Source organism: Hydra vulgaris, chromosome 08 (assembly GCF_038396675.1).
Source record: "Hydra vulgaris chromosome 08, alternate assembly HydraT2T_AEP".
NCBI classification, from domain to species: domain Eukaryota; kingdom Metazoa; phylum Cnidaria; class Hydrozoa; order Anthoathecata; family Hydridae; genus Hydra; species Hydra vulgaris.
The window spans coordinates 33,030,986-33,042,049 of NC_088927.1; the positions used below are offsets into that span (position 1 = coordinate 33,030,986).

The window sequence follows — 11,064 nt, forward strand, 5'->3', positions numbered from 1 at the left end:
TTTTTTTATTTTTTTATTTTATCTCAATATTCAAATGCTTAGAGTCCTGGTAACTAAGGGATTTAATATAAATAAATTATCAATAGATTTCTCTTAATATATGTAGATACTAAAATTAAATAGGTTTTCAAGATTAGACAACTAAAAATTTTCCCATTTTGTCTACCTACTGGCCCACTGTGCGACGGTCTTGTCATCAAGAAACCGCAATGCGTTACTAATATTTTTGGATGCTTTTTTTTAAAATAAGTTTATTTTTTTTTTTTTTTTATTAAAAAAAAAAATGTTATCGGTTTTCGGCAGAATGAGAATAAAAATCCAAAATGCAAAAAAACAAAGAATGCAGACAAAAAGAAGTTTTTAATTTTTTGATTTTATTTCAATACACATTAATATAAGTAGGTACACGATTTGCTAAATAGGTAAATTGCTAAATAGGTAATATATAGTCGTTCGAGTGTTGATAAATAAGCCTATTATTTGCTTTTGTGTTTTTGTTATTGCTGTTGTTTTTGAGTTATTTAGAGTTTTTTGGGTTATTTAGAGTTTTTTGAGTTATTAGAGTTTACATTAGTTTCGGAACAAAGTTAGATTTATACATAGTTTTAAATGTTTTTGGGTTAATAAAAGTTCATAAAGTTGTTAGTGTTTAAAATGAGATCTTTTAATAACGTTTTCAGAGTATTTAAGTTATTCGATTTTTCCAGTTGAGTATTTTTTGATATTAATTTATTATATAGATAAGGACCACGGTACGAAATGGAAAAGTGCGAGAGATTTGTTTTTTTAAAAGGTACGTCGAAGTTTCCCGTTCCTCTGGTATGGTATCTATTTTTGCTATTTTGGAAAAAATTCTTTGAAAAGTAAGAAGGAACAAGTCCAAGTTTATATTTAAGCATAAATAACAAATTTTGGAATATATTGATTTGATATACATTTAATGCTTTCAAATTTTTTAAAAGTGGCTCAGCATGCGAGAGTCTATCCTTATTAAAAACTATTCTTGCAGCATGTTTTTGCTTTCGATATAGTGATGTAGTGTAGTTAGTTTAGATCTATGAGTGCTCGCCCATGCAACATTAGCGTATATATAGTAGCTTTGTATAAACGAGAAGTATAGAAACTTTAAATTATCAGGAGACAGAATAAAACTAGCTTTGTAGAGGATACCAATGTTTTTTGATATTTTGGTATTTAATATATCTATATTATATTGAAATATATATTGAAAACCTTTTTAAAGGTATATTAAATTATACATAATTTATATGAAAATAACCTATATTTTGAATAAAATAACATTTTTTTCCCTTTTAAAAAGTAAAGTTTTAAAATCTAATAAAAAATTAAAACTCTTACAGTTGAGGTATAGGGAAGGAGGAGGGGGAGGGGGGGGGAGATTATATGCGTTATATTTCTTTTCGCTTACTTGTGATAAAGCTAAGCTAAAAGTAAATTGAAAGAGATTCACAAAAAATTTTAAATGCAAAAATATTTGGTAGAATTCAAGTCATATCTATTAAAAAGTTATAATTTAAGTGAATAGTTATATTTCTAGCACATTTTTGGCATTTTTAAAATTAAGTAAAATTTTGCATAAAATTGCGAGAAGGTACGAATATTCATTTTCGATAAAGATTAATATATACTCGAAATAAAATATGCTTATACTTTAATGTTTTATTACGACAATTTTGTATTAAAGGTTGATCAAGTTAATTTTTCCTTTGAACTATTATAAACAGGTAAAACATGTGGAATTAGCAATACTATTATAAATGAGTTAATATTATAAATAACTTAAAGTATCATTTAATACCTATTTAAAAACAGATTATTGTAAAACAGTCTATTTGTAATAATATAAAATTATTAATCCCACAAGTTTTATCAATTAGCTAAAACATGTAAATGTTGTATTATATTGTCATTTAAAATTATATATAAATATGTTATAGTTATATATAATTATGTCATAATATAAATATCATAATCGTAAATATAAATATCGTTTGTAATAGATTAAATTTTATTTTCAATATTACCAATGAGTTTATTTTTCTACTAATAGTTCTAAAGAAATTAATATCATTATTAATAGAGATAATAGGTATAATAAAAATTGCAATTGCATTAAAAGATATATCTAATATAAAATAGTATTTCTCTTAATATTATATTTATAGCACATAATAATGAAAGAACTGATTAATTTCATCATGTGTGTGACACATACAAAAATATAATTTTGAATTCTAAACTTTAAATAATATTTTCTGCTATTTGGCGATGAGTAATATGATAATTTTTTCAATATATTTTTGCAAAAAACATGTTGATGTTTATAAAAAAGATTTTCATTTATTATAATTTAACCAACTTCATATAATAAATGATAAACATTAGTGTTATCTGTGTGACAAAACTTTTACACACAAAACTTGTTGTGTGTAATAACTATAACATATTTATATATAATTATATATAACAATATGTATTGTTATATATAATTATCTTAATTATACAATTGTATTATATATATAATACAATTGTAACACTGCATAAACTTATAATAATTTATCAAATATAAATCAAGTTTTTTTTAGTTAATATTTTATTAACATAACATATATACACATAAAAAATAAACTAGCAGATCTGTCAAGTCTCCCCCATTTGGTGGGAGTCTCCCAATTTTAAAGAACGCTTCATTTCCCTCCCGAGTTTACAAAAAATTTGAATAATAAAAAAATAATAAATAATATAGCAGACCTGTCAAGTCTTCCCCATTTGGTGGGAGTCTCCTGATTTTTATAGAATGCTTCATTTCCCTTCTGAATTTACAAAAAATTTGAAAAACTCCCTTTTTTTTATTATCAAGTTTTAACTAACTAGTTTTCTACTTTTTTTATTTTTTAAATGGTTTTTTGGTCTGATTTGTGTTTTTGCTTGTCTGATTTGTGTTCTAGTTGTAGCATCTGCCATAAAGAATGTGTCAATTAAACAAAAATAAGACCAATATATATATATATATATATATATATATATATATATATATATATATAAATATATATATATATATATATATATATATATATATATATATATATATATATATATATATATGTATGTATGTATGTGTATCAGTGACAAACCAAGAGCTTATTTAGGGATACCATTTTTTTCGACAAAGTAGGCGAGGGAGGGATATACATCAGGTAACTCCTCCTTCCCTCCCAGTTAAAATCAGTGTTGCGACAATGATTTTTAAATTCTACTTTGTTTGTGTTCACCTTGTTTAGCTTCATCCAAAGATAAGGAATTGATTTAAAATAGCGCCTCTGTTTCTTTAAATACATGAATTTAACGTAACAAAAGTAGCATACATCGTAAGCCTATATAATAAATAGATTAGTTATGCTAAGAAAAACTATTTTATAGAATAAAATAGTTTTTCCTAGCATAACTAAAGAAGCATAGGCTTATTTTAATCAATTTTTAATCAGTTTTATAAATAGTATTTGCAAAATTAAAATGATAGTAGTTACACTTAACTGTTTGCGCCTTGTGTTTGAAAAATTATTATCTATATTAAAAAAAAAAAACAATTTGCATACAAATCATAAAGGTTTAATAAACATTATTATTATTATTTTTAATTTTTATTTTGATTTAAATATAAGCAATTACGTTTAACTTTTACTTAGTAGATTTCACAGGTTAGTAAATTTCACAGTGTGAAATTTACTAACCTGTGACAAAATTGATTGTTAATATATTTATTTATTTATATATATATATATATATATATATATAAATATATATATATAATATAATAAATATATATATATATATATATATAATATTATTATTATTATTATCATTATTATTAAAAAATTGTGTTTGTTAAATAAATTACATTTACTATGGCTTTTTTAAACATTAAAGACATTTAAGTTTAAAAATAACTAAAACTTAATAAAAATTTTATTAAGTTATTGTAATCATTATTTTTATTATTATTAATTCATTCATCAAGTCAAAAAGAATATAAAGGGAAACAAAACTTTTTTGAAAAATTATTCATTTAGATTTTTTATTTTTTTTAATTAAAATAAAATGGCAAGCTACCGATCAAAAGTCTATTCATTCAAAAAATAAATTTGCATGATTACTATTTTGTTATTAGGAAATTTTTACTTAAGTTAATTTTTTATTAAAAACACTTACCTCTAATCAGTGGCGGATCCATCATTTTTTGATCTTTGAGATAGCTAACTTCCAGACATGGAGCTAACTCCAAATGTTTACATGTTTATACTTATGTCAAATAATGAGGGTTTGCAAAAAATTGCAATGATTGGAGGCTGGGAACAAAAAAGCCCTAAAATTTTTGCTACACCTGCCCCAAACGTGAGTGCAACAAGTTGATGAAATATTTTTTGTATTATTCTCAACTAGACTTATATTCATCGACAATTTTTAAGTTTCATAGTATTATCTCTCAGCGTTCAAAAATTATGATCATATAAAGTTCAAACCCCCCTCAATTTGAGGGGGTTGTAATTTTTATATGATCATAATTTTTGAACGCTGAGAGATAATACTATGAAACTTAAAAATTGTTGATGAATATTAGTCTAGTTGAGAATAATACAAAAAATATTTCATCAACTTGTTGCTCTCACGTTTGGGGCAGGTGTAGCAAAAATTTTGGGGCTTTTTCGTTCCCAGCCTCCAATCATCGCAATTTTTTGCAAACCTTCATTATTTGACATAAGTATAAACATGTAAATGTTTGGAGTTAGCTCCATGTCTGGAAATTAGCTATCTCAAAGATCAAAAAATGCTGGATCCGCCACTGATTATTATTATATATAATATATATTTCCAACACGCAAAAGTTATTCTAAAAGAATATTTTAAAATGAATCATTTTATCTTTCGAAAAAACAAATTTTTCATACAGTTTATTGGGGGTCACCCACAAATTATGTCACACAATTATTGACTTTTGACACGCAATATAAGATAGTTATTTATTATGATAAATTGGTAACAATATATTGAGATTAAAAATTAAAAAGTTCCAAACATTGTTACTTTTTTTTTTTTTTTTTTTATTAATTACATAATATATTTCTATACACTATGCTAAAACTTTTGTTTTTCAGCTGTGATTAAATTTTATATTTGTACATTCTTTTAATAGATAGCATAATGACATTATAGGACAAGCTAGAATAGTTGACCACAAATAATGAAATTATAGTACAAATCAGAACATCCCCATGATATGAAAGGACACAGTAACCCAATTTTCAAGATAACTATTTTGGTGATACTATTCATTATTATTTTCTTGACCTGGTGTGTAAGTAAGTACACTGTATGTGATGACTAAGTATATGTTTTAGTGGTTTTAATTTCGCAATATCTATAGGAAATATAGCCAAACTCTATTTGTGCAACATAGATATTTTGGAGATACTGTGTTCATTCTTATTATGACAGAATAGTTGATCAAAATAAACCAAAATAAATAAAAAAATATATATATACTATTTTTATTTCACTAATACATTATAATAATATAAAAGCATTGCACTTTTTTACTTGTGTCAAAAAATTGCGTTTTGTTTTTTATATATTCTATAATATATATTCATTAATAAATGTGTATTAGTAATAATAATAGTAATAAACCATCAAGGATTTGCAAAAATAACAAAATAGTAATTAAGCAAAAGACAGAGTGCTTGCATCCCTAATTAAAACTTTTAATTAATAGGCTATTTTTCACTAATTCTATTTGATACATTTACTTTATTATTTTTAAGTCATTGAAAACTTATAAAATTACTGTAGCTGCCACTTATCCCTATTTCAGTCTTCATTTTACATGTTAACCTAAAATGTAATATCTTGGTATCAAAGTACTATAATTTAGAATTTAGCTTAGAATTTAAACACAACTTTTTTTTTTTTTACTTTTTTGATTTTTCTAATTAATAAATTATATTTTATAGTTATGTCTGCTGAGCAGAAAGAAGAATTGTTGGATGAGTTTTTATGCAACAAGTCAACACCCAATAACACACAAGACAAATTTTTTGATAGTGTTATTGGTTTTATTGAGGATATCGTAGTCCATCCAGATTTTCAGCACAAGCAAACAAACTTTTTAGATAAATATTGCCATGAATTTGAGCATTGTGAAGAAAATAAACTTATATATACTCCCATATTTAATGAGTATGTTAGCATGATTGAGAAACACATTGAAAGTGAGCTGATGTTACGTTTACCTAAATTCGATATGTCAGAGTTCATGAAAACTCTGCCTGCAAGAAGAAACGAGGTCAGCGAGGAATTATTTGAGATGTTGCTCAGTTTGACAGACTTTTTGATATTTAAAGAATTGATTTTAGACCATAAGTCTTATCGTGATGGCAAAGTAGCTGATTTATCATTCGGATTGACTGTTACCTCATTTAGAAAACTTTGATAATAAAGCTTAAGATTTTTGGCTTCTGCATTCACAAATTTTAAATGAGCATTTATCTTTTGACATCCAATTAAAATGCAGAAGCAATAAGCAGATTTTGAAAAGTCGTAAATCATTTCTGATAATAAAACAGCCAAAGTTTTAACAAGAAAAAATGTTCTATTTTTTTACAATTAGTTTTCAGCCGTTTGAAATATTTTAAATACTATTTGTATATATATATATATATATATATATATATATATATATATATATATATATATATATATATATATATATATACACACACACGCATATATGTAAGTATACATGTTGTGTTTTATGGGAAAACGTTCATCTTTGATTACGCTTTTAAAGGAAACATTTTATAAACATTATTTTCCTGATAAAATTATAAAATCTTTAGATGGATAGTTTTTCAATTAATTGATAAACTTTTCATTTGTTATATATAAATATAAGCGTAATAAAATTTTGTTATATTTCTTTAAAAAAGAAAAAACCAGAATGTTTTGTTATATTAACGTGTTTTTTTCAGTTTACCCTACCCTAGTTTTAATTTATTCTGTTATGGAGCACAAATACCCATTTTAAATGTTATCTAAATAATATTTAAAATGAACGCATATATATAAAAACTATTAAATATGATAAATTGTGAAAACACAAAGATGATTTAAAATTTAATTCTTTTTTTAGATGTAAAAGTACATTTATTATTCCCAGTCTTACCTAGTTTTTAAATATTTAAACACATAGGGGAAAACGGGGGCAAAATGACTTTTTATATAACAACTAAACGAAATAATTAGTTAAACTAAATTAAAACTAAGTTAAAACGAAACTGTATTTATATCTTTTATTTTGCAACAACAATTTCTTTTTTTAAATATTGTAACGTAATTTTAAATACTTAGGTTTAATATATTGCGTTTAAAAAAAATACCTCGGAAGGGTGGCCACTGGTCATAAAAATATCGTGGGATTTTATTTTCATTTGAGTAGCAACCCTACTTGGTTTTGGTAGCTTCTAATTTGTGGTGCTTTTCATTTGTAACTTCTTTAGGAACACTTTTTTGTGACGCGTGTTTATTTTGTGTTACTTTAAAGTATTTGGTGGTTTATAAAATTTTTCTAAAACTGGGGTCGATGTTATAAAACTTTGTACCGGCGGAAATTTTACTCTATGAATTTTTACAGCCGTAAAATGTTTTTCTGTTCAATGTTATCAAATTTTGTGTATATCTGCCCTGAATTTATTCTTCGAAATCCATTGTTTGGATCAATTCTTAAGTCATAAAAGGTTGTAAAAAACAAAGTATTTTTGAGTTAAAAATAAAAACATTTAAGTTAACAAATTGAAGGTTTTTAATTCAGTTTCCTCGGGAATTTGGACTAAATAAAACTATTCAATTAGTATTTAAACTATTAAAAATATAATTTAAAAGCAAAAAAAATGAAATTGTCAATCATTATTTACACTACCCCATAACAAAATTTGTATAGTTTTTCTATAAAAATAATCAATACTATTTTTTCTAGGCTTTTGAAACAAACAGCCTAAAGAAATAGCGGTTTCTTTAGACTACCTATTGCGATTCAATACAATGTTCTATAGTATTTTGTAGTTGGAATTCTAAGACCACAAAAGTCTATAGAAAATCTATACAAATTTTGTATATTTGTTATTGGAAGTAAAAATAGAAAAATTGCATAAATAAACTCTTTAAAAAAGTTACTTTAAATATTAAATAATTAAAAGAATTATTCAGAAATTTGTTGTAAATTCTTTTAACATAAATTCATTTAGACACAAAAAAACATTTAAACATAAAACTCTTTTGATGCTATCTGATTTTTATCCACCATATGTTTTATGGTGCATCCTTACCATAGACAATATGAGAAACCTCGGAAACAATGTGTACATGATCACTAAAAACTTTCTGAATAAGAAGAAAAATCTTTGATTGATTTTGATGCTGGTTTATCTAACTTTATCTATAATATTTGAGCTCATACCATATTCGAGCATCAATGTTACACGGCGTTAATTTTTGTTCAAAAATCTCCCAATCGCCAGTTTGCGCGTGTTTTCACACTTACAGTCATAGTAAGTAGAAACCATGTGAAAATAACGATAAAATTTTAATAGACCAATCAAAATAAGAAAATTTTGCTAGTGGTTTCTATTGGTACAGACATTTTGCGCTAAACCTGAATTTTACTTAGAAGAAAACAAAGCGTATGTTTATGTACCTCGTCCTACCATTTTTTTAATTATATCTTGAGATTATACTTTCATATTGATAACATAATATCAAATTGATATTTACAGAAAAAATAGTACAAAAATTGGACACTACAATTATAATTGTACTTCTGAATAAAAATAAATTATTAAAAAACTAATAATCAATATGTAAATATTATTTTTTAAACTAAAATTTTGTAAAACACCAAAATTAAACATCTCCAAAAATAAATTAAAGAAATTATGAAATATAAGTTATCTGATTAGTAATAAAATAAAGGAAAAATTCTTTTTAAAAAATGTTGCCATGAAAATTTTTTAAATTGGTTTGTAGTTGAAGGTTCTTTTGATTTCGTTGCAGGAAAGTAAGTTGTCAAGTACAGCCTGCCAATACCTAAAAAACAAAAATGAAAAATTACTACTACCCTACCTATTTGTCATACATGCTCTATTTTCATTCAATTTGTAAATTCTATTTCATAAATCTACACACACTGTAGTTTGCATAGCTTGTTGAACAGCCTGGCTTTAGATTTGTTGTGGTTTAAATAGCTAACCTTAAGTTTATCTTAAACCAGTATAATAACTTAACCTTTAACCGATAAAACTATAAACTATAATAAAATAACCTTAAACCAATAGAACTACTATACACATCTACACCTTAATTTATTAAAAAAAATCAAAAGCATAACATTAAGAATTGTGTAAGTGTCATCTTATTGATATTTTTATAACAGGTAATATTTAAAAAAACTAATAGAAATAAATTATTTTCATATTTTGAATATCTTATCTTTTTTATAAAGGTTATATGAAAATATCTTGAAATGATATGAATAAAATCCAAGTCTAAAAAAATATATTAATTAATTGAACAAATATAATTTGCTTAAATTATTTAAATGGAGATATAATTAAAATGCAAAAGGATTTTCAAAAATAAAATGAAACCAAAAAATTTGTTGCTTGTAAATCCTTTTCAATGTTTGCCAGCAAAAATTTTTTAATAAAAAGCCATAAAACTGAGCAGCCTTGCAAGTCATTACATCTGTGATACCTATTTTGAAATTCACAATACTTGAAATAATCTTTTTGTGACATACAAATCCGGATTCCTTTTGGGACTACACATCCCTGCTTGGATTATGGCTTTACTTAGATAACCTTAACACAAACATCAAGGTTTTTAATAACCTGATAACTTGCATCAGATTACTATAACCTCATAATAAGGATATCCAATACAGATTTTTATCAACTTTGAAAAAAAAACTACAAACTGTTTTTGTTTTTGAACACGCAACATATAAATGGATATTAATAAATATAAATGAGAGTAACACCAACATTTGTATGAAAACTTATTATTATAAAACATAGAAAAAATAGAAAATTTGTGAAACCTTCAGTTCATTACTTATATAATGTAAAATTTTCAAATATTGTTTAAATATACTAATTATAATTCCTAAAAGACTTTTTTGTAGCTGTTTATACATTAAATTCACAGTAGTACCAGTCTTTACATTCCTTCAATAATAAAATTGTTGTAATCAATAATAAACTTTTTTATCAACTTTATAATAAATTAATAATACATAACCAAGTAAAAAATTTATTTTTCATAAAAATATTTAATAAAGTTACAATTTATTTACAAAGTAAACAAAAATGTAGAATAAAATCTAGACAATTTTAAAATTTAATGAACATAACTTTGAAAGTCATGATACGAAATAAAACAGAAAACAAAACAAAAATTTAAAAGTAAAAATAATAATTAATATAAACAATTATAAAGATGTAATAATAAAAAAACTTGGAACTTCAAAAACTTTCAAGCATTTTTTTTGTCTTACAAAGCCTACTTATCTCAGTCAAATAAAATAAAAAGTAATATTTAGTGTTTAAATATCCTAATAAAATCTTACAAATCGTTTGTTTGTTATAAAAAAATTTTGCAAACAGTCCTTAGTGTGTTAGGTCCATATTTAGCTAGAGATTTTAAAGTTAATTCATTATTTTAGGGTTTAAGAATTTTTGAAAATCAAAAATGTCAATTTTTACAAGAAAAAATAAGATATCTCAAGATATATTCATTAACTTTCAAAATCTCTAGCTAAAAAGAAAGATATTAGTGCAAGTATCATTTTCAAATATAAAACTGTGTGTATAGAAGAGGTAATATAGTGGTTTATTGAGCATCTTTTTGCAGACTTGTTTATTATCATTAAAATAATACGAAGAATTTGTAAAAATACATATATTCTTCCATAAACAAAAAATATAACTCCTATTT

The 11,064-nt window shown here is 24.0% G+C and overlaps 1 protein-coding gene across 1 annotated transcript; it reads left to right on the plus strand.

Moving 5' to 3' along the window:
• Window positions 1-6,031: 6,031 nt before the first annotated feature.
• Window positions 6,032-6,508, plus strand: LOC136083260 (ADP-ribosylation factor-like protein 2-binding protein). Its single transcript, XM_065802660.1, has one exon. It carries the CDS (start codon window positions 6,032-6,034, stop codon window positions 6,506-6,508), a length of 477 nt encoding a protein of 158 aa, XP_065658732.1.
• Window positions 6,509-11,064: the final 4,556 nt, after the last annotated feature.